Source organism: Drosophila montana, unplaced genomic scaffold (assembly GCF_035044405.1).
Source record: "Drosophila montana isolate Dmon_TW-CO22-7 unplaced genomic scaffold, ASM3504440v1 contig_2747_1, whole genome shotgun sequence".
NCBI classification, from domain to species: domain Eukaryota; kingdom Metazoa; phylum Arthropoda; class Insecta; order Diptera; family Drosophilidae; genus Drosophila; species Drosophila montana.
Window position 1 is genome coordinate 783,536 of NW_026997619.1, and position 25,024 is coordinate 808,559.

Here is a 25,024-nt window from a genome sequence, read left to right on the forward strand (position 1 = left end):
CGATTGGAGTTATGCATCACATACAACTGACATTTGAAGTGATTTGCAATCTTCGACAAGCCAAATAACAAATCAAAAATCGGTCACGTCAATGCAAGAGTACCAATCGCTGCTGTTCAGTTTTTGCCCCCAGCCACGCCCATCACTCATTCATTGTTGCCTTTTGCGGTTGCATCTTTCAATTGATTGATGCGTTGACGCTCCAAGCCGAAGGACTGTCAATGAGCTGTGACGAGAAACTAGAAAAGTGAAGAAGAACTCTGAAGAGTCTTTGCTGAATGGCAACTAAATGGGGAATGGGGAATGGGAAGCTGTGCGAGCTGTTGCAGCAGCCACTGTAATTTGTGGCCCTGGTGAGGGTCTTTGGCAGCGTCTCTGTGGCAACGCTCCGACATTATTTCATTTTCTACACATAAATTATGGCAATGGCAACGGCTTCTCGGCCACTTGGTAAACAGCGAGGCGACCGCAACAATTTAATAAATTCTGCCGCAAGGCCAAATTGAAAATTCCACCCCCCCTTCCCAGACCCCTCGCTTTTCACTGGGCAACAGCATATTTTTGATTGATGTCCACGGTTCAGCACAATTCCGTTGCGGTTCCCAGTTCCAGGTTCCAGGCAAATGCTGTTTACTTAGTCGCTCTGTGTGGCTTCTGTCCCTGTTACACTGTTATTTGCTTTCGGGTCAAGGAATTTTTAAAAGATTTTCATAACATTTTGTACGGTTTTCTCCCCCGGCCCCAGCAGTGACACGTGTGAGGCACGATGCCAGGGCGCCAGGGCTAACGTGTGGTATGTGTAATGTGCAAAATAATAATAATAAAAAAAGAGAGAGGGAAAACCACAGCATTTCTAGTGGATGGCGCACAGTGGTGCAGACTGTTAGATTAATAGGCGATATTTATCAAAAATATTTCATTTGGGTTTTGTCTGGTATATTTTCCACAATATTGGTAATACTTGGTAATATTGCTGGTTAGCTATTAAAGCTTTACCAAAACCAAAAGTTTAAACATGTTAAACTATAAAAATACTCGATTCAAATCTCCCAATTATACGTCAAGCTTCATCTACTTTAAAATGACTTCAAATATAAATCTAAATATCTTAAAAGCTTACAAATTATATCTGCGTAATTGTCTTCCTAGCTAATCAGCATCTAAATTTCATTCTGATTTCATTATTATCCTTATGTCAAGCCTAATGTTAAACTTTTCTTAAAATGTGGCAACGCCACGCAACCTTTCATCAAGCTGGCAACGTCCTCGTCTTACTTTTGGGCCAAAGACTAAATTGTTGCATTAAAATATTGACAACTGAAAATATGTGTTTTTGCACCACTGTGCACTGTGTGTCACAGTGCTGTGCGTGGACTTTAATGCGAGCTTTTTGCTTTAATGATGTTGTTCCGGGGGCATTCGCATAAAAATGCGCTCACAACGTGTGTCAATGGCTGGGGACAGCCAACAAGGATAACACGACATGGCCAGGACAGGCCAGAACAGGACAACATGGCGGCCAGGAGCAACTGTCAGAGGGAGCGACACACACAAAGCGAAATAAATAATAACAGGAGGACCATTAATCGCGACAAAGACAAGAGCCGGGAGCCGAACCAAAGAGGAGCAAATCAGAGCACGGCCACGAGCAATGCGAACAGACCAAAGACAAGGCTCTGGGAAATGGGAAATTGTGAAAAGGCGAGCAGGCGCAGAAGGGAAATGATAGACACAAAGCCTGTGAGTGGGGCAGCTCGTTAAAGACCAACAACATAACAAGACGACACACGAGCCGCCAGTTGCGCTCGCCCCTGCCCCAGCTTGTTGTGCCCCCGCCCTCCCCCCGCTCTACCTATGCGTCGTCCTGTCAAGTATTTAATGCCTTGGCACACACATGCGACACGCAGCTCAGCGCAGCGCAGTGTGAGGCTAAGGCAAACAAACAAATAAAACATAATGAAGCCAGGACACAGAGTGGATGCAGTGCCTCCCTCCAGCTGCGATCCAATGCAATTCGTGCAGCTGTTTATGCGCTTAGCTGCAGCAAAAGTAAAAGAAAAACAAACAAGTGAGTGACAAGTCGGGTGTGCCCGACTAGGAGATGGCTTGAGCCCAACGCCGAGCTAGCTTTGCCCGATCCGATTTGACAGTTTCCAATATATATATAATATGTTGCCTAATATGAGCCGGAGATATCTACTTCATTGGTATCGACTCGGTATACCCTTTGCTCTGCAGGGTATATAAAGGAAAACATAAGCAGAACTTAGACAGAGCTCTCTTCAGCTTTAGCTTTTGCCACGCTTTTATTTCAGCTTTATGAAGTGTAAATAAGCGGCGGCATTTCACATCAGCTGCAGCCGTGGCAGCCACCGGGAGGCGCCACCGGGCCCCGATTTCGCATTGCTTGACTTTATGACTTTCGGCTTTAACGCTCGTCTGTTGCTTTTCAAAGGCCCTGGCTAAGCAGTTTTTCACTCTGCATGCTGATTTATGCGCACTCATTTAAATCATAAATTTTGAAATGTTTCGGCTGCCCCCCGAACCGGTCACCCCTCCCCGATCCGGCACACGTTGGCCTTTTGCCTATGCGGCGCTGATTTATCTAGCGGAATTTGTTAGCCCGAATTGTTGGCCACAAATTTGGCACGCAATTAGGCGGCCAAGTTGCACACTTCAAATGAACGTGCCGCATAAATATAAACTTTTGCCCTCTTTTTTTTCTCTCTACGGTTTCGGTTGGCCTTTTGTCTGTGGCCTCACAAAATATATAAATTGAGTGTGGCAGCAACAAGCGGCAGATTAAGCACATAAAGCTCATCCTTGCACTCCTTGCAGCAGTTCCACAACACGCACACACACAAACACACACACATACACACTCAGTCACTCTCGAGTGACTAACCACAGCGCACTGAAGGATAAACGCTGGAGAGACCGCACATCCTGCTGATGGCTTCTATTTGTCTTCTGCCTGTTTGCCAAGTGGCTTACCCTGCAGGGATGTCCCTTAAAGTGATTAAAATGGTCGAGGACCTGCCCCTTGAGAAAGTTTCTTATTATCTGAATTTTGAATTTATAATTGAGAGACTTAAAAGAAGAGTTCAAAAGAAAGCTAAGCCAGAAGAGTAAGAAACAAAGCTAATAAATAGGATATATATAAATTGTGCTATAGAATAAAGCATGTAGGTATTGTTATTCATAAAATTAATAAAATATGGCTTGAACTGTTGAGGTAAAGTTCGCAGATCCTGCCTGCTTGCATAATAATTCTTACAAGCCCCTTAAAGTATGCTATATTTAAACATATTAAAGAGAACATTAAGCTTGCATAAAATATGCATTTTTAAACCACATAAATTTGATTTAATCTCCCTTTTTTATCTCTTTTAAATGGTAAAATTTAAATGATTACCCAAAAGACATCAATTATACTTTGAATTGCGCCCAACACGCCATAAATATTCAAATATGCATGGCAATTAAGTTTTCTCTTTATCGCCACGTAATGAAGACAAATTGAGAAAAGGTTCTCAACTTTCCTAGTCAATTAATTGGACTTCCGTTTAATATGCATGTGTTCGCCTTGATTATTTCTTGGTAACACAGCCTTGGCCCAATTCTCGCTACAATTATGATGAGTGAACTGTTTCCCAGAAGTGCATCATCATCAGCTGCTGCTTTGACAGCAATTTTCCATGTAAGAAGCGATTCAATGGAAATTTCCCTTTGAAAGAAAATATTACCAGAACGCAATTTCGACAAAATTGCAATTGAAATTGCGTTCTTGAAGGCCCAAATGCGTTGCCCGCAATCGTATACGCATCCAAATCAAAATGGAAAACGGAGCACCCAAAATGGAAAATCAAAATCGAATTTCCAATATAATACCTGATTGCTGACCTCAGGCGAGACGTCCCCAGCCACCCTCGAGGGGACCCTGCTGCTGCCAGAATACCTGCATTTATTATTACCTGTCAGCAAAGGACCTCCGGCTAAAAGAGAGGGCCAGAGAGGGAGGAACTCAAAAAGAGATTCATGTCTAGCTGGAAGAGGCTGCTCCACTTATCTGACTGCTTGCATAAGCAGCAGCAACAGTCTCCGAGCTGTACCCCTCTCACGCCCCCTCGCCCACGCCCCTGCCTACGCATGCAAATTTCCAGCAATTGGCTTAATGCGCCTTTTATCCAACCAAATCCCTGAAATACCTGCCATAACATGGACTAAGCTTCGCTTCAAGTGATTTAATTATATCGCAAACGCTTCGCTCGGCTTTAATGTGCAATTACGTAGTCTTTGGCAAATTGCCATTAAAATAAATATATTAAATAATGCACAAATCTTTATTGCTTATTATTTTGTGCACATTCTTCAACAATTCTGGCCATATCTCTGGCCTTTTTCCATTAATGCTTGGGGCTGCTTTTAATTTGCTCTCGTTAATGGATTCCCGTTCCCCATTGCCTCGCCCACTTGGCTTAAGACAAAAGAATTGTTCATGAATTTTCATTAATTCGCCCAGTGCGCAACGCCCTTGTTTACCCGCCCTCTGCTACCACTCCTACCCCTCCTCATGCTGCCTGCCACGCCTACAGCCGCCCCCTCCACCCCATTCCGCTTGTTTTTCATTTCGCTGGCGTTTTTTCGGCATAAAAATTCATTAGAATTTTTGCATAAATTAGACGCAACAAACACAACAACATTCTGTGTGAGGGTGAAGTGTGGGTTGAGTGTGTGAGTGTGGGTGGAAAATTAACGGGAGCAAGCACCGTTAAATTATCGATAACAATAAAGATTTATCGGCAACCTGACAAAATAGGTATATCATTGTTTAATATGGCTTTCTAATCTATAATAGCTTAGCTTGGAATTAATTGACAAAAGGAAAAAATCTGTTAATCTTGGTATACCCTGTATTTTTTGAAGGGGGTTATATTAACTTGATGTAAGGCAAGTACGATTCCTGTTTCTGTTCTTGCCTGTGCAGAGATGTCGATCTCTGAGACTTTTAAAACCTGCTGACTTCATATATCGAACATGGTTGCCCTTCTTCCTCCATTTTGTATTGATAGGTGCGCCTATTTCTTACAATCGATAATTATCGATATCCTGCCAAGGTTTCAAGAGCATAACTGGGACAATTTAAGGGCTAAAGACACCAAATTTGTTATATAAACTCACGTATTGCCAATACATAACTAGATTGTTATACTTTTTAAGCTTTCACAGCTCCATAATTTCTTTTGCTTTATTTAACTCCCAAATGACTTCTGTTCTACTTACCCTTGCGCTTCTTTCTCTTCCCCACAATCTGATCCCATCGGGCACAATATAAGGCCAACCCTTCACCAGTGCATTATCCAGTGCATTTAATTTATTAACAAATCCGAATCGAGTAATTTATAAAACAATTGTCTAATGGCAACACATTTAATTGATGGACTTGAAAATAACATGCACGAAAATGGAAAATGTGATTCCATTTCATTTAAAATCGAAGTATATAAATTGATTTTCGAATGTGTTTTAATTATGCTCACACAATTTGGTCGGGGCACATTATTAAAAGGGCTTCTAATTATGTGGAATTAAAACTTATTTACGTGCATTAAAATCAATGAATATAATTAACCTGCTGCCAGAATACAGAATACAGTCAAAGGCGGAGACAAAAAGTTATTTATTTATTTATTTTTGTGGCTGTGCAAATAATGGCTTTTGCCCCGCCGCAAATAAATCAAATCATTAGCACAAAAGGTTAAGGTCGCAAGGCACATAAAGTTGGGCTTTGGGTTTGGAGCTGGGTTTGCTCCGGTTCTTGCTGGAGCTCTTGGCGCGCTTGTCATGGGTATTAATGCTAAATTAAGTACGCCCCATGGCGCACACTCATGTGTGTGTGTGTGTGTGTGTGCCATCTAGACGCGCAAAAACATAAAAATCCAATTCTTATTAAATTTCCGCACGCCCACGCATGCCTAGGCCTAAGGCAAACATCAAGGGGTAACACATGCAGGCGGTGCACGGCAGGGCGGGACGGGGCGGGGCAGCTGCCAGATGCCTACCCCCCCCCCCCTCCCTTCCACAAATACACTCTCCTTTGGCAAGCCCCCTGCAAGCTAGCTACACACACAGCTGCTGGTTTGCTTGTATGAATTTTACATTTTTTTTTTTGTGCTTGGGCGCTTTGTTTTTAATGCCACGCCCCTTCCATCTGCAACGCACACAAAATGCAAAATACAAGTCAAAGCACACACAAACACACACGCATACCCATACATATATATATGCATAACAGGCCTGTTTGGCTTGTACATCAATACACATTTCGTTGACTTTTGGCTTGTTTTTCTGGCTCAACTCGTAAGTTTATGTGGGCTTAGGGGGGCACCACAGGGGGGGGGGGGGCAGTTAGCTTTCTGGTACACCTTGCAGTCACAGCAGGGCCATTACCATGATATTAACATTTATTTGTTTTGGCAGAGCCTGTACAAGGAGTCCCGCTTTGCACTCACTCCCACAAGCCCAATTTCTGTTGCCTACTTTGCGGCGCGGCAATAAATATATTTACATAAATTATGCAACATGTGAATGGTTATTGTTGCTCTTGTTGCTCTTGTTGTTGTTGTTGTTGTAAGTGATGTAGTTGTTGTTGTGTTAGCTGGCTGTTAGTTTTGGCGCCTGCCTCAAATACAGCTGGGCCTGCACCTAAGCTAGTTTTTAATGCTGATCCTGGTCCAGAGACGACGGCAAAAAAACCCCCCAAAAAACAAAAACGAACTTCAAAAGCAAAGCCAAAACAAAGTGCCAACAAAATAATTGCTAGCATTTGGCTAGCGGGCAATGGGTAAATGTCTCTGTGTGTGTGTGTGTGTGTGTGTGTGTGAGTGCCACGCCCATAGCCATATGGTAAATATATAAACAAGTGCACGCAAACATTGGCAGCAGACGCCAAACACCCTAAGGACGTTTGCTTGGACAAACAGAGCCTTTTTCTATTTGAATACCCTAGAAGAATAAAGAAATCAAAGGATATGACTATTGAAGATCAAGAATTTACTTAATAATAAATATTAAACTTTTTTTTTTGAGTTTACTTGAATTCAGTTTTAGTTTAACAATTCGAAATCTTTTCTCTTTATTTGATATACTCATTATTTTTATTTATTATTTTTGTGTCTTATCAATGAATATAAGCTGCATTTTCATCTGAAATTTAATCTGACTTCAGCTCAATTATATTCACAATAATAAATGCTAATATTTCTATAAGATTTACACTTTTGCTCATCAATTTAAGAACTCTTTTCTTTTATGAAGCCCAAGGGAATTATATTGGAATTAATCTATTTGTTGAATTCAGTTTAAAAATATCACCTCGTTTGGCTCTTTATCTTTTTATTACTATACCAAAAAAATGAAAGAATATTCCATCAATTTTTTTTAATTTCTTTCCAATTCAATACAAAGTATTATTATAGGGTGTTCTCAAGTCTTGCCACTATACGTACTTTTTCCCACAATCAAATCCTTATATTTGCCTCTCTTTCACTTGTTGGTCGCGACATTTTTATGTTTAATATGCCAAATGCGTGTGTGAATGCCTGTGTGTTTCTGTATATGTGTACTTGTGTGTGTGCTCAAGTGTGTTTGTGTGTTTTTCTCAGACTGTGCGAAATATGTGTGCAATTTTACGCATATTTGCACTTGACTGTAGCATTTCTCACATGCGTACGCATATGGCTATTTATATGGATATGTATGTGACTCAGGGTATGCGGATCCGTATGTGGAATATGTGTGGATCTGTGTGTGTGTGGATCCCGGCTGCAAATATTTACGATGCTACGTTAATTTCGATGGCATGCCCTGCCCATGCTGGCAATTTGACGGCCAATTTCGAATCCGACTTATATAACATATATATCATTTTTATGAATCTTTATGATGATTACAGCGATTAGTTATTAGTCACGCTTTTGCAGCAGTTGGCATTGTCCGTTTGATTTTCTCCATCTCCCTCTCTACCTCTCTCTCCCTCTCTCTCTTGAAAGGACTCTAAAATCAGCTCATTATTGATTCGATGTCAGTTCAACTTATTGTATTTATGTGCGCGTGATGCTCAGTGGGCGTGATGCTCAGTGGGCGTGACAACGTGACGCACACACACACACATACATGGCCTGGCACATGTGTGTGGGCGTGTATCGTATTGTTTCATTTTTATCTCTTAATTACATTTTCATCTTGATGCCAGCCTTCAACTCTCCAAGTTTAATTAACTTGGCAGCCCATCTGTGTGTGTAGCTGCTGTTATTCGATACGTCTAAGGAGCATGTCCTTCATAGATATCAACCCACCCCCACCCCCACTCGTCCGTCCGTCCGTCCGTCCGTCCGTCCGCCCTGTCTTAAGGCACAAGCTTATGAAGCCACATAATTGAATTGTTATGGCTTTCAATGTGTGCCCCCACATGATACTTCAATTGAAACTCAAAGCTCGAAAATAGCATTGTCTGAGTATATTAAAAACATATTTTGCTTTGTTTCCAATTTCAGCAATATTCTGAGCATAATGCTCGACGAATTTAATTAAAAAAGTTATTTTACGTAACGAGCTACGAATATCATATAACAAATGAATTTTATATAACAAGCCATAAATCTCAATTTCTCTTAGCTAAGCTTTGGTAAAAATGAGAAGAAAATAATTTTTAAATATTGTTTGGATAATATCAAACAAAATGAATACATTTTTATTTGTATTTATATTTGAAAATATTGTTCAGCAAATATATTGTTAAATTTTACTGCCCCAATATTTTATTTGCATTAAAATATTTACAAAAAAAATATAACATAAAAACACAAACAAAACTAAAGAATTGTGTTTGACATTTAAATTGGACGAACTTTTATGCTAATATTTCGCAGAACGTGACTTTTGGCAATATCGAATAACAATTTTTAATCAAAATACACAAAATTCGTATTTTATAAATAAAAAGAAATCGTTGCCCTTGGCTTTTAATTTAAATGTGTAGCAAAAATATTTTTAATAAATCCATGAAATTGAGACAACAGAAACAGAGGAAATTAAACCTAGCTGACATTTAGCATATGCTGCCACAGTTATTTATGGGACTTGCGATAACTTTAACCTCAATTCCAACTTTGGACATTTGTTCCGCATCGAAGACTCGACTAAGTTTGCTGTCGATTTCCAGTTCTTCTTCTTTCTCTTGACTCATAATACGCATTTGTCGCTCAAACAGTTGATGTGCAACTAAGTTTCTGACGACACGATTTTTGTTTTCGTTTTCGAAAATAACTTTTTTATTATTTCTCATTTTGATGAGTGATGAATTTATTGAGGGGTAGAAAGTATTATGAATAATTTAATATGAGTATTTATAACATTTTATTTTTTGCTTCTTTTTATTATTTCTTCTACTTCTTAATCTTCTTTGTGAACGAAGCTTCCCTTGGAGCTTTTCTTTTAAAACTTGGTACAGCTGCAACTTCTGTCTGTCCATAAGTATTTATAGCGAAAGCTGCCGGATCAGCTCACTATAACTTATAGCTCTCAAATAAACCATTTGTCGCTTTTGAGTTATTGTAGAAGAAACTCTTTTGTTTAATTACATATAGAGATTGGCATAAGAGTTATTTATATTAAATTAAAGAAATGAGAAATTGTAGAGTATTTAGGCGGATTTCTGCGCTGTCTGTCAGCGCATTTAATCTTCGGCTTGCCTAGGTAAGCTGTTCTTTTTCATTCCTTTTGGCTGCAGGTAATAGACAACTTTTGATGCGCGTGGCAAAAACTTTTCAAAAAGCTTGGTGTGTGTGTGTGTCCGTGTGTGTGCTTGCGCGTGTTTCTATCTCTTGAAGTACTTCAAATGATAGCCGCTGGTTAATATGGCCAAAAACTTGCCATCTCCCTCTCTCTCTCTCTCTTGTTTTTTCGCTCCCTCCCTCTGCCCGCTCCCTTGGCGCTGCTCAGGCGAACAAGGCTAACAGAGAATGTGAGCCATGAAAAATAATTGAAGCACAGCAGAGCACAGCATTTGAGGCGTCTCCATTTGTTGCACGCCTCGGCAATTTAATTTATTAAATGCAACAGCTTGTAACTAATGAAAATGCACTCAATTTGTGCCCTACGCTCTCAAATGACGCGGAACAACAACGTTGCACCGCCCCCCGCCCCGCTACGCCCCTGCTTTTCTTTTCGCCTCAAGCAGCGTAAACATATTGTTACCCAGACTGCAGACATTATCGAGCAGCATTTGTGCAACGATATTTGCGACTTCCGCCAGCACGGAAAATGTGAGCTTTTGCGTTCACGAAATTTTGCGACGCCTCGACTTTTCCTCTCGACCGCATTTCGAGCGGAGCAACAGACAGTTGCAACTTTTGGCCAGCAAAAGTTGCCAAGCCCCAAAAACTTGCCACACTTTGTAGGTAAGCCACGGCGCGCAATTTAAGTGTCGCAATTACCAACAATTGCCGCAACTTGCCACAAAAAAATATATAGAGAACTGTTGCATTTAGATGCCGCACAAAGTTGCCAGGCGGCAGCAACAACAGCAGCAGATAATGCGGCACTCAACCAAGTTTTAGACACACTTTTAACTAGCTTTCAGTTGGCAATCGCAACTTTTTAAATTGCGCCAAGTGGACTTCAGCTTAAGTTAAATGCTTTACTCTGCCCTATTTGCAAAATAAAAGCCCCACATGGGACAGCTTAATATGCAACAATTAAAAACTTTCAATTGCTCTAGCCTAGCAAATGTGCCATTTATTTCTTTACTTTTTGTATAGCTTTATTTTCTAAAAAACTTTATTTTCTGCCTTTTCAAATATGTAATCAAAGAATTAATTTTCTTTCGAGAAAATTCTTATAATATATATTTAAATTAAAATAGATATATATATTTTATTAAAATATTATTATCTTGTTGAGCTCTTATGTAAAATGAAGCCCCATTTTTTCCACTTACTTTCCACCTTTATGAGTGGAATTTTTAAATATTGCACTTTGCAATCGTATTTTAAAATATGTTTTTTGTTTCGGAATTGAATAGATACGTCTTAAGTTTTTACTCTAAAATCTCAATACAAAAATAGAGAACAAAATCTTACTATTGCGTCTGCCTATTTGTCTATCTCTTATTTATTTTATTATATCCTTAGCCGAAGCCTGCAACTGTGAATAAAATAAATTGAAATTCGACGAAACGAAATGTTAAACCAATTTCCACCTCTAATAAAAATCAATCATTGGCCGAAAGCGACGCATCAATAAAAATAATAACAAAGCGCTTTGTTTAAAATTACTTTGTGGTCGCAGCATATGCCGCAAGCCACAACCCCCCCCCCCCCCCCTCACCCACAACATGTTGCAACAAAGAAAAAAAAGATGAGAAATGGAGTGTGAAAAGAGTTGAAAATCAGATTTGGTTACGTGCGTGGCTTTCAATTAGCAAATGTTGTTTTTCTTTTTGCGGCGCTCCACACGGCGTATACGTAATGTGCTAAGTGGGACATGCAAATGCCATTAGCGCTGCATTAATTTCAAATATTTGTACACGAATGAACTAATTAATAATTCATGGCAAATTGATGCGAGAATGTGCTAACAAAAAACTGTAGTTGTTGTTGTTGTTTTTTTCTTTTTGTTATGTGCAGTTTTTCAATTTGAATTTGAATTTGGGTTGGAATTTCATTAAATGTGCCGCACTGCGAAAAAAAATATGGAAAATGCACAACAGCAACAGCAACAATTGCAAAAGATGCTGCGCAAATATTTGCTTTTCAAATGAAAATGAATAAATGCAGCAGCAGCAACAGAGAGTTACAGCAACAACAGTTGCTGCCGTGTCGACAGGCAGCAAAAGTTTTCGCCTTTGGTTTTGCCTGTCAGTTTAATGAAGTTGTTGTTGCCCGTGGCCGACAGCCGCAGGCGAAAGTTCAATGTGTTGCTGGTCACACTGTCAGCAGCCAGGCAGCCAGCAGCAGCAACAGCAGCAGCAACAGCAGCAGCAGGAGCAACAGCCACATGCCACGCTTGCAAGCCATCCGTAGCAGCTGTTAATTAAATTTTATGCTTCAAACAGAGCAAAAGTTGCAAACTCGAGTGCTGCTGCTTTGCGCTAGTTACGGCTAATGATAATGTTGCTGCTGTTGTTGCCGTTGCGGCAGTTGTTGCCGTTGCTGATAATGCAATCTGCTTACTAATTTATACATGACACGTACAACAACAACAGCTATGGCACCTATTATATAAGTGTGTGTGTGTGTGTGTGTGTGTGTTGCACAGCATGCAATGTCAGTTCATTTATCTACAAGAGTCTGCAACAGCAGCAGCAGCTATGGCAACCGGATGCGTGGGCGACACAGAGACTGACGACAGCAGTTGGCAATCAATAAATCCCAGGACCTAGCTCCTGTTGATATTTGCACAGGGCAATGCATAAATGCACACGCGCAGACACACACCCACACACCCCCCACACACCCCGCACACACACCCACACACACCCCGCACATATTTGTGTGTGGGCTGATTGCTGACGTCCGAGCTGCAAATATGCAGCAGCAACTGGTTGTTGCTATGACTACCGGACTTTGAGCTGTTGGTCCTTTTGGGGGTAGCACAGCAGCAGCAGCAGCAGCAGATTCAGGTCCCGGTCCAGCCACAGTTTCATTTTCATTTGCACTTGCTCTTGCTTTCGTCCTAATGGAAAAGTACAGTTGAGCCCAAAAGCTGTCCAGGTGCACGTGCCGTCAGCTAACAGTTGTTGTTCTGCGTAAGCGGACCACGTACAAGAGCTGAACAATGCATTATGCAAAAGTGTGCATTACGTTAGACTGCTGCGCATTAGTTCATGTGCATAACAATCTGCAACTGAGTTCTTTTTAGATGTGTGAAAAGTTTATAAACACAATCAAATATCTAGAATATGGGATGTAGAGTTCGGGCTTTTTCACAGGAAATTTTAAGTGCATTTACTTAAAAGCAATTAGAACGAATCATAACTTTTTTAAGAGCAGTTTTTTAGATGAATCTAATAAATTGGGACCTTCTGGAACCTTTAGTTAAATAATCTTCTACGAAGAAGAAAATATTAGCTTGAAAATAAATATTTTTATCGATAAGTATCGATTTTGATATATTTTATCTGAAGCATATCTCGAACATTTTAAGAGTAAGTTACTTGAAGCCTAATGTATAGGTTCTCGTACAATATACATAGATTAATAATCTTTAACTTTTTGAATAGCTTCCCTCATTCCCCTCGAAATTGTCAAAAACACATTGCTAAATGTCTCACGCTGTGTGCTCACTGTTTGCTGTCACATTAAGAGCCTGGATTTCATGAGCATTCGACCATAAGCACCCAAGTTGCTCAATGATGCATTTTCCGTAATGCGGTGTAACATTTCACAACACTTAATGCGTTTTGACAGAACTGTACGCCATGCGAGTGCCACACAAAGTGTCAGTTCAGTTTTGGTTAACGATAATTTGATTCAACAACTGTAACTCGCTTGGCCCGTTGCAATTTCTCGGTTTCTGGCCCAATGAACAGGTGATGGCCATAATCCAACTACACACACACACACACTCACACATACATATATATATATTTTGGTCTATGCACCAACTAGTTAAAAACATATTTGCATTGAAAATCTTGTTAAAAAGTGTAGAATGCGGTGCACACTCTGTGGGGCATTTGGATTTAGTTTTGCGTCAAACTTTTAATTAAGCTAGTAAATTGTTGTTGCCACAGAGAAAAAAACAGAAACAACACGTCAAAGCAAACAACCGTCGGCAGTGTTGCAAAATATGTGTGTATTTTGTTTTTTTGGTACTTACCAACATTGCCCTCCGCCTGTACAGTATCTCCATGCGTGGCCAGCAACAGCAGCAGCAGGAGCGCCTCCAGGGATGCGAATTGCAGCTGCCTCGCCGAATGCCGCAGCGCCTCCAGCTTACAGCATAGGCGGCTCAGGCCGCAGCCACGCCCCGTTGATGCTGTCGACCGTCTACCGTTTAGTAGACGACGGCGGCTGCGACGTTGCTGCGAGGGCAATGACGCCGCCTGAGCACGCTCGGACAACTGTTGTTGCTGTTCTTCTTGTTGTTGTTGTTGTTGTTGTTGCTGTTGATGTTGTTCTTCCTGCTGCAATTGTTGTTGTTGTTGTTGTTGCAGTCGCTGCTTAGACCATTCACCTTGTTGTTGTTGTTGCTGCTGCTCCTCGCACTTGGCTGTTGTTGTTGCTGGCTGCTGCTGCTGCTGCTGTTGCGCTCTAGTTGTTGTATATTGCTGCCGCTGTTGTTGCTGTTGTTGTACATTGCTTGCCATGATAATCGGCCCACCTGTCAGCAAAAAAGGAAAAATATAAGATTGAACGAAATTTTCATTTAATGCAGTTCGGCTTAGAGGAAATTGTGTAAGGATTTGATTGAAAATTTGAGCACATTGGGTAAATCAATTTGGGACTAGAATGTTCTCGAAACTGAGATCAATTGAGAGCATTAGAAGAGGACACACACAGAGTTGTATATTATATGCCCTAAATAAAACTAGATACATATTCGTTTGGTACGTTTTTGTCATCATAATATATTTAAACGCTATTAAGTATTAATAATTTGGGACGAACCGGAAGTGTATAAAAACGATGGTCCAAATTGTCAAGTACACTCAACAAATTAGTCCTATTTGGGCCTTCAATTCAGAGTTTTTATTTACTGACAAACATAAATTAAGAATCCAACCAAAATGTTATCGCAAGGTGCAAAAATCGCGTTTTTCTACAGTCACAGTTTGACAGTCTCTACCTTTAAGTTACAGTTTAAGAGCCACTCGTAAAAAATGCATTTACCCAACTGAATGTGATGTTACAGAAGAATAAGTGAAGTACGATAAACTTTGACCAGGATTCAAATTAAACAATGAAAAACAAACAATTTTAGAGCTCTATCAGATTTCTAGCCAAAAGGAAAATAAGCTCCATAGAAACGCCAGAGGAACAGTCTGTGAGTTGTAAGAGGCGCAATATCCATCATTCACTTTGAATCTTATCTAACCGAAGATATTCCCTCATTAGCCCAGTTGCTTTTCATTCGGCGCGTTTATCATTTTGGCCACATTTGTGGCATAATTTGTAAACAGGAATCCCAGCTGTCGGCAGAAAATGATAAATTCACGCAATGTTGGCAAAAAACTTTCTAATTTTCAACATTTATCATTCGCACGATGACACGGAAAATCAACTTGATGAGCGCCCTCAACAGTTATGAAGGTTATGAAGCTTTCGAACCACTGTGCGTGGGCTTCGAATTGCATTTAAGCGTATTTTTTGGCGGGGGCAGGGAAAACAACTTTTCGCTTTTCCGGCATGGCCATATAACATACAAATATACGCATACATAAATATACGATATTTCGCTCAATATGCACAATACACAATCCATGCACATCCTTGCGAGTCGGATATAAGGATGAAAGGAAGGACGAAGAAGTTGTTCAGCATTGTTGCGCTGCAGTTTCCGGTCTGTTCGCAGCGCTCCTTTTGTGCGCTCTTACGAATAATTCTTGCTGTTTATATGGTAATAAATGTCAGGCTTCTTTTTTTGCTAAAGCGCCACGAGCTGTGCCCAAAAGGAAATTGATTTTCCTTGCCGCTTCAATGGGCTTCAGGTGGTCGTTACCTGCCCCTGCCCCCCGCCAGCCCCATTGGCACCTATTTTAGGGTCCCTTTTTTTCAGCCGTATTACGCATTAGTGTTAAACACTGAGACTCGGACTGGGAATCATCAACTGTCGCCCGGCTACACACAAATCTGTTTGGGCTTAAGGCAAATGTCGCCAGCGATGCGATGTGATGAAGGCCACAAAAACAACAGAATTAAATGCAATTACCTGTCAATCTATCCCAACAGAAAAATCCCCAAAAGAAAAACTATTAAAATAAACAAAGGCAAGATTTATATTGACTAAATAAATGGGTGCGTGGGAATAGCCCAAATGTTTAGCTGCCTTTTTTCTTGGACACTTCGGTGAAGAATGGATAAGGGTATGTCCAATATAGTTGCTGATAGCTCAAAGCTTAAATTTAGTGAATGTTGAAAGCGCTGCATTAAAAATGAAAATAAATTAACAGCACTTTTTGACACAAAGAAATGTTAAACGAAAAGTTTCTTTTGATAAGACAAAGCGTAAAGAAGAGAATTAAATAAAAGCTCTGCTGTATTTTTCTGGACTTTAGTTCGCAGAGAAAAATAAAATAACTGATGCTGCTGGCCGTTAATAAATTGGCTTAAATTAAGCAAAGTGACCAGAAATGACAGAAAAAGAGCGTTAAGCTTGAAAATAAATAAAAAACTATTTTCTTTGGCACACCGAACATTAAAACCCTTTGTGGACATATGGCTTACGGCTTTGCAGATTTTTGGAGGCAATTGTAAAGCTCTTAACTGCTGATTTTTGTAATTTTTTTGCTCATTCCTACTTGTTTTGTGTCTGTTTCTATAAAGCTATATGTTATATAAGTCCAATTTTGATAAGATTTTGTTATGAAATATTTTATGAATACTTGGTAAAACTCATCATTGCCAAGTTTGGTAAGGATTTCTTGAGAGGCATCAAGCTTTTCATACTCTGCTTATGGTAGCCTTATGATATAACGAAATGTGTGTGTATGTGTATGCGTGTGTGTATGTATGTATGTGCGTATGTATGTATGTATGTATGCATGTAAATTTTCTTATAAAATACCAATAGCAGACCAATTTATCTCATGGCGCGGCAAATTTAAATTAGAAAACGTATTTATTAAGGCTGCCCTCCTCCTCGATTCTCAAAAATGTTAGTAAGGCTTGCAGGCTTCACCTATGAAATATGCGCAGGCGGCCTCAACGCTGGAGGCGGAGCAACAAGGGGGCGGAGCAGGATGCGTATGTAGGTATGTAGGTATGTAGGTATGTAGGTATGTAGGTATGTAGGTATGTAGGTATGTAGGTATGTAGGTATGTAGGTATGTAGGAATGTATGTATGTATGTATGTATGTATGTATGTATGTATGTATGTATGTATGTATGTATGTATGTATGTATGTATGTATGTATGTACGTATGTATGTATGTATGTATGTATGTATGTATGTATGTATGTATGTATATATTTATGTATGTATGTATGTATGTGTGTGAGTGTGTACGTATTTTCACATTAATTTGGACCATGAATAATGTTGCCAAGTCTTGCGTTTAAAATGAAATTCTCTCAAAGATCTTTGAAAATGAGTTTTAAGCCGATCGGACTGCACACAAAAAACTTTCATACAAACGTTTTTTGCTATTTTTCACACATACGGGTGGAATTTTCCGAAGCCCCGTCTTGCTTCATCACATAAGGTTACTTCAGTGGAAATTGGAGCTTCCTAGCTCTTACGGCTTGGACTGTGCGTTCATCACCAATCAGTCGGTCAATCAGGACAAACAGTTTTATATATGGAGATATATAGGAGATGTGCCTCCCATGCCAAAATTATAATTATTTTCTATTGGAATTCCGAATGGATAAAATCTTAAAATGAACAACAGATTTCAAAATATAAAACAAATGCACTTCAGATTTAAATCAAAGTGAAAGCCCATCTGTAAATCATGTTAATAGATGCCAGCAATGTTCAGTTGTTTGCCTCCGCCCAGCTGTAAAATCGAGTGAAAGCGAATAAAATGAATACACTCGTAATTACATATTCTGTTTGCTATTTGCTACTGGCAAATACTCGAAGTTCTCGGAATAAATTCCAGTTTATTTGTGGACCTTTCTTGTTGACACACAAGTCAAACTCTTTGACAGAGTTTATATTTTGTATATAATATATGTAGGTATGCGTATCTGGTAGCTGTCGGATCATGTGTATGCAATCATTTCGCATAAGCTGGATGATTAATGTGCTCACAGATTCGTTGCCCCCCGCAGCCCGATGTCCCGGACAGGACTATATTGCCTTGACATAGTTATTCCCCAGGACCTGGCGATGACTCGGATTCCTTTTGCCATTGGCTGCGTCTTGGGCATTTCGATTCATTTTTCATGCGCCGCCCGTTGCCGCTGGCTGTGGAAAAACTAAACAGAACTAAGCTTCAATAAGTTGAACGAGCCCACGGCGCCCAAATGCCGCATGACATTGCAACATATGCGGCGGCATAATTAATCATCGCCCGAACGTGCCGGCCCCAAAGTTTTCCCAACGCCCAACTAAAAGGCCCGCAGCCAAAGTTGTTGGCCAACGGAAAACTTAGTTAAGCTCTTTATAATATTGCTCACAAATATATAAATTTATTGCGCGTAAAGGGCATATTTGATTAGCTGCCCGCTAGGATTCAATTTAATCGACTGACGTCAGCGGACAGTCGCATCTATGCGACTTTCTTCCTGCCACTTGCCATTTCCTTTTGCTGTTCGTTAATTTATGCAATTCAATAAGCAGCCGACCTGGCAATCAACTCTAATAATTGCAAAACGTTGAGTATTTCACTTTGTAATGTCCGCCGCTTTCCCTTGTCATTCGCTTTAATTAAAAATGTCGTGCAATTAAAAACGCATCAGCGAATGCAACAAGGAAAATAAATAGAGAAAAATAATAATAAAAAAGTAAAATTACAAAACAAACGCACACACAAACAAAGTGCCACAGCTATAAAAACAACCAAGTGCCGACCCTGGCCTTGCCGGAGACCATAAATAAACTCAACATCCATTTGCTAAGCACTCATCCATTAAAAATTGCTTAAGCTTTATTTGATATGGTGGAGAACTCATCATTCGATTTGATTGCTTTCCACAAAATGCAAAGTGTTTGACTAAGCTTCAGGCGAGTCTTAACAATTGGCAGCTTTAAGAGAGCTTTATTGAATATTGTGAACTGCAATTTATTTAATGCCTACAGCTAAGACGAGCCTTTATAGCTATTTTCGTCAATTGCAAGAATAGGAGATAAGATTATATTTATATCTTAAAACTTTCATGAGCTTTCATAGCACCTCAAAAAATATATTTCTTTACTTAAAGACCAACAACAGTTGCCAAAGTGAATTTAAGCTTTCACAACACACATAATATAACAGTCAATTAAAATTAAAGCTTTTTGAAGCTTTCAAAGCTACTTTTACACCAATATGCGAATTATGCAAAAAACACAATATATAAATTAAACTGCATGTCTTCATAAGCCCTTAAAGCTGTTTTCACACATATACCTAAATATATGTTTCAGCTTTAAGATTGAAAGAGCTTTCAAATATACTTTTACACCTATGTATGTGCTTCCTTTGCAAAAATAATAAACAAAATGCATACAATCAACTAAGCTTCAAGCTTTCAGAAGCTTTAACCGCTGCTTAAACCTTGAAAGAGCTTCCAAGCTACTTTTATGTATGCCCAATATGCAAAAATGATACAAAATAATATATACAATCAATTAAACTGCAAGCTTTAATGAGCTTTAAAAGCTTCTGTAGAGAAAGCTCGCTTCTAATCCTCTGTTTTACTGTTTACAAAGAACGTTAACTAATCTTATCTTAATTAGAACAATTAATGAAGCTCTAAGCTTGCGAAAGCTTCACTTATTGATATAAGTGCTTTACAGGACCTGTAATTCAATTAGACAAGCCCAAGACAACTTGCCTTGCAACTAGCCTATTTGCATATCTTACATTTAAAAAAAATAAAAAGAAATATTCAAGCGTGCCGCGGCAACAAGTGAAGTAGGTGCCGCGGCGCCTAATAGGTCGCGGCCATTTTTTAATTAAGTGAATGTGCGGCTTTTAGCCAGTTGCATACAGATATGCACACAATGTCACAATGCGGAATGGAATACCAGACCCTCTCAGCCCCCCCCCCCCTCCCCCTTTCCCACTGACGCATTTGGCCAAAGTGCGCTTGTTCCCCTTTAATCTCTTATATTCTTGCATGCCACAGAAAACCGCAGTTGCCACAGCAGCTGGCAGGATGGGCTTGTTTGTTTTAGCATTATTTTTTGGCTAGCGTACAGAGGGTATTACCCCCCCCCCCCCCCCCCTGCTGCTGCAATTAAAATGCAAGGAAATAACTTTAAAATACATTTGTTGCGCTTGTCAACCGGCGGCTGCCATGCAGCTTGGCTTGGTTCGCCTTTTTGTGCATTGTGCGCTCCACTTCCGTCCGCACAATGTGCAACGCCCCTGCCCCCCCCTCTCCCCTCCCCCATCCACACACCATGTGCCACACTCAGGACCGCTTGGCAAACCCATTGCCTTTCTAGTCACATCCGTTTGGCTTTTATCCGCGCATATTGCGCCCCGAAGCGACGCGCATTAAATTCGCACTCAACTTTGCAGAATGCACCTCCAAAGCCGACCCCCCTTTCGGCACGCCTCTGCCCAGGCCAGCAAGCAAGTCTCCCTTTTGTCACGAGCAGCATTTTCACTTTCCACTTTCCGTTTTCCACACTTTGCAATTGGCTTCTCGCAGCCGCAACGTATTCTCGCCTTGCATATTTTGGCTCAATCATCAATTTCAATCAAATTCGCTGCGATAGCCGCAAATTTTATTTGATTTGGTTATACAAATTTCATGTATTCGCTGTCAAATGCAGATTGCGAAACTTTTAATCCAATTAGGCAAACAAAATGCTAAGAATGATTACTTTTTTCTACTCGATATTCGGTGCGGAACGTTTTATGCGTTTCCCAACACTGACCTCGACAAAGGGTCTCAATAAAAAGTGAAAGGTTAAGTAATTGAGTTGAAGAAATGTGAAAAACAAATAAGAATTCAATTATCTTATTGATTTCCTTAACTGAAACTTACTCAGGACCCTGGAGTATCAGAGATGCCTATATGGGCAACATCATAAATTGATCTATGAATAGGGTAATTTGAGAGAAAAAAAACCTTTACTTATTTGAAAACAAACTGTTTTATAGTAATATTGTTAACGAAGTATTAAAGCTGGACAAAAAGTACAAGATTTCAAAACTCCAATAAGTCGAAATATTAAACTCTCTTCTTAATTCTGCTAATCTCTCCTTCTCGTAAATCGACATTCGTCTGTTACGATCAGATTTAGATTCTTGATTTTTTGCTCGCTAAAATCTAGTATTCCTTAATATTTCTAAGCAAATGTACAAGCGAGTACTTATACCATAATCAAATGGAGCACACCTTTCAATATGCTTTAACTTCAAATATCTGCTGAGCTGTATAAAAAATTAAACTTCTAAGTTACTTTTTCCTTCAAAAACTGTATTTTTTTTCCCAAATTTGTTGGTGACAATCACATTTTTTCGAGTGACAAACGTGCCAGATCGAGGCGTTTTTTTTACCAACACTACTCAAGCGCCGTACACTTACAACACTGTCGCCAACGCAGCCAACTTAACGCACGGAGTTAGCCCTTTTCTCTTGTAATCGAAACTTACGATAAGCGTTGACGTCTCCCAAAGGCAAGTGAATTTTCCGAGTTGACAGGGGAAAAAGGAAATAATAAAAATTATTAAAATTTTGTGAACTCAACTTTGATGAAATAAATTGCAGCTCGTCAATATTTGCGAGACGAAAACTATTTGGAACTTCTGCTAAAAAGAAAAATAGCTTGAAAATGGGCAAAAAACAAAAGATGAAGAAGGCAGCCGCAGCTGCCAAGGCCGCCGCCAGCGTAGCCGCACAGTCAGCTCCAGCTGTCGAGGCGACCAGCAGCAGCAGCAACAACAGCAACAACAACAATAAAAACAACAGCAAGAACAAGAAGAAGAGCGATGAGAACAACCAAAAGCCAGACATACGCGCCATCTATAACAATATGCAAAATCTCATGAGCCTGGCCGAGAATTTGCAAACGCTGCCAAGCGGCACACGCAAAAGCCAGCCATCATCCGGGTCCGGCTCATCGGCCTCGGACAGCTCTGACAGCGATGATGCGCCCGATCCGGCGCCATCAGATGAAGAAAAGGCAGCAGCAGGCGGAGTCGGGCAGTCGGCATCGCAGCGACAGCAGAAGCTGTCAACGGATGTGCCCGCCGAGCTGCTCTCGACGCCAAAATATTCGCGCGGCGAGAAGAAGGCGCGTCGCCTGCTCATGAAACTGGACCTGGAGCCGGTGGCCAATGTCTCGCGTGTGACCATGCGCAAGGCCAAGAACGTGCTGCTCTGCATCGACCAGCCGGAGGTGTACAAGTGCCCCAACAGCAAGACCCTCATCTGCTTCGGCGAGGTGCGCATCGAGAATACCTCGAATGCAGCCGCCGCCCAGGCAGCCGAACGCTACATCAACGATGTGAACGTGCGTGCACCGCAGCTGGTCAACGATGCCAGAGATCCGCTGCTGACCACCAATGATGACGAGGACGTGGACATTGATGCACTGGGCAATGCTCTGGACGAGAAGGATATCGAGCTGGTGCAAATGCAGGCCGGCTGCACGCGCCAAACGGCCATCAAGGCTCTGATCAAGCACAAGAGCGATGTGGTCAATGCCATCATGGAGCTAACTGTGGGCGTGGACATCTAGAGGGCATGAGAATCAAGGGGTATCTCAACGCCAGCTCCAGCGTATTTTTATTTTGAAGTAATCGAAGAGTCGTCGGGGCGACAAGTTTTCAAATTTTTTATCAATATTCAATTATATTTGCAAGGGAAATTTTTAATATTTGATGTATCTGAACGGATAAAAATTCCAAAAAAAAGAAATGAAATGGATGCCTGTCTACGGTTTATGGCTATCCACAAATATAGCAGAAAATTTCATAAAAATTTAATAGATCTAGTATTTCAGATTTAATATACTCTTATGAGATTTTTATATGCGTGAGAAAACCCAAATTTGGTTGGCACTTGCTGACAGAAAACTTATATGAGATTATTTTATATGGATCATATTATAATCAATCATGATAAAAGTTTGGGTACCTATATGGGATCTACATCGATCTAGTTCTTAATGTCCCCAAGATGGAATCTTATGGGTAGCATATAAAACAATTGAGAAACATGCCTTATACTCAAATTCTCCCTTATGGGATATATTTTAAGACTTGTAAGATTCACCACATATTCGGAAAACTATGGATTACAACGTTTTCTTTTGCGATTGAACGCCTTTAAGCTAGGTGTGTAAAATCTTATTTAAAACTTGATTCGCTGACAGCAAAAAGTCACTTAGCCAATTGGTTATAGGAGTTCAAAGCAAAAGGGTAAATTTAAATGTTTTAGCGGTCGGAAAATTGGTGGAAAAGTGTGGCGTTAAAGTTAAGTGTAATACCCGACATTTCTATATATCCTCGCAGCGCTACTGTAAAACTCCTTTCGTTTAACTGATTTATGAATTCATTTATTTTGTTGTCAAATGTTATTTCCTCTTTTTTTTACTCTTTTGCTTCTTCAATTGTGAAGCTGTCATCTTTGCGCTTTTCCCGACTCGGTCTTGGTTTCTCGGCCCGGTTGCTCGGTTGCTTTAACTTCAGTTTTCCAACTATTTATCTATGCGTATTTTGCCGCAGCAGAGCTTTTATCACTTGCAAATTTGCATTGTTTGTGGCAAAGAGTAAGTAATCAGCTTTCCACTTGGCCGATGTTGTTCTTGTTGTTGTTTTTGTTGCTGCTGTTGCCAGGTGCTGGTGGCATTCAAAAGGACTTCATTCAATTAAAATGGCTTTTGTTGGCGGACTTCTGGCTGCTGCTGTTGCTTCTTTTGACATCCTGTCGCCAGGCAGTGTCGTCCTGCAAAGCCACTTAATAAATGGCGGGCTCTAACTTTCGGCTTAATTTCATTCAATTTGCAGCTGTCGTCAGCAGCCGTAAAGAGGACTTTAGTTTTTCCATTTGCGGCAAGACCCCAACCCAAGCGCGTGACCCAACAATTTCGAGCGCGAAAATTAACGAAACTAATACAAAACTGTGCTTGATCAGGTAATATTCTGCTTTAAAGTACACCTGAGATTATAAGTATGAGAGGTATTTATAATCGAGCAGCAAAAATCAAAGCTTAACTGAAATAATATAATTATTTAAAAATAAGTAAGAATAGTCAAAAAGATTTATTAATCAAATCAATAAAAATAAAATATAAAGTATATAATAATAATATAAAATGTAGGAATCATGTGAATATTGTGAAAAATGCAAGTGGAACCGAAATTTGTTTTATAGTTCGCGTCAGGCAGATACAAAGCCTTTTAAATTGCACCCGACCAAACTAGTCCGCCTTTTTTCTTAGCGAATTATAACAAACTTAACAAATAGATATAAAAATGGAATATTTTAGCTGAATTTGAACCAGCGAATTGCCCTTTTTCCAGTCCGATGCAGCAATGAGTCAGTCAGTCAGGCAAGAAAAAGTCTTTTATATACAAATTTCTCTCGCTCTGAAACTTATTGAGCTCGCATTAGTTCAATAGAATTAGATTAGATATTGATGCTACTCTATATAAGAAAATCTCCCACAGCCTATGACAATACACATTCAAACAAAGTAAGAAAAACCTAGAAACATTTTGTATTCTATTGCTAGCCGCGTGTAAATTCAACCGGAAATTGATTAAGTTAGGTGCGCAGAGTTTTAATCAGCGTTCGGTCGACGCGTTCGCAATACGAAATCAATTGACAGCTGCGTGCCACAAAGTGCGGCAGAGTGGCAAGCGAATGGCACTCCGCGGCAGCTGGCAACACCTGGCCACACCTGGCGTACGTCTTACGGTTGAGTAAACAGCTTAAGTAGCCAGAAAGTATGGTGGGCGGCTGGGCGTGAGGGGGGCGCGGCTACCATGCTGCCAAATAGCGTGTGCAACTTGCTACAAAGCATTTCAACTTTTGTAGGTGGAAATTTCTGTTTTATTTTCAAGTTTTGTTGGTGGAAAATTGTTGTTTTATTTTGCGGCTTTTTTTCTTTTGAAATATTTGCTGTGCCTTTGAGGCTGTGACTGTTGTTTTGCAGATTTTTGGAATCCGATTTTCAACGCTTTCAAG

The 25,024-nt window shown here is 40.2% G+C and overlaps 2 protein-coding genes across 3 annotated transcripts in view; one reads left to right on the plus strand and one right to left on the minus strand.

The window, feature by feature from the left end:
• The window catches only part of IA-2 (tyrosine phosphatase IA-2), a 43,925-nt gene that overhangs the window by 13,324 nt on the left and 5,577 nt on the right, over positions 1 to 25,024 (minus strand). For both annotated transcript variants that reach the window (XM_064684421.1, XM_064684422.1), the window contains exon 2: positions 13,882 to 14,385. In XM_064684421.1, the coding sequence (XP_064540491.1) occupies positions 13,882 to 14,385 (504 nt within the window). The remainder of the gene's footprint in view (positions 1 to 13,881; positions 14,386 to 25,024) is intronic.
• On the plus strand, positions 21,363 to 22,818 carry gNacalpha (germinal nascent polypeptide-associated complex alpha subunit). The gene is made up of 2 exons (XM_064684475.1): positions 21,363 to 21,507; positions 21,599 to 22,818. The coding sequence occupies exon 2, from the start codon at positions 21,663 to 21,665 to the stop codon at positions 22,569 to 22,571; it is 909 nt and encodes a 302-aa protein (XP_064540545.1). The 5' UTR covers positions 21,363 to 21,507; positions 21,599 to 21,662; the 3' UTR covers positions 22,572 to 22,818.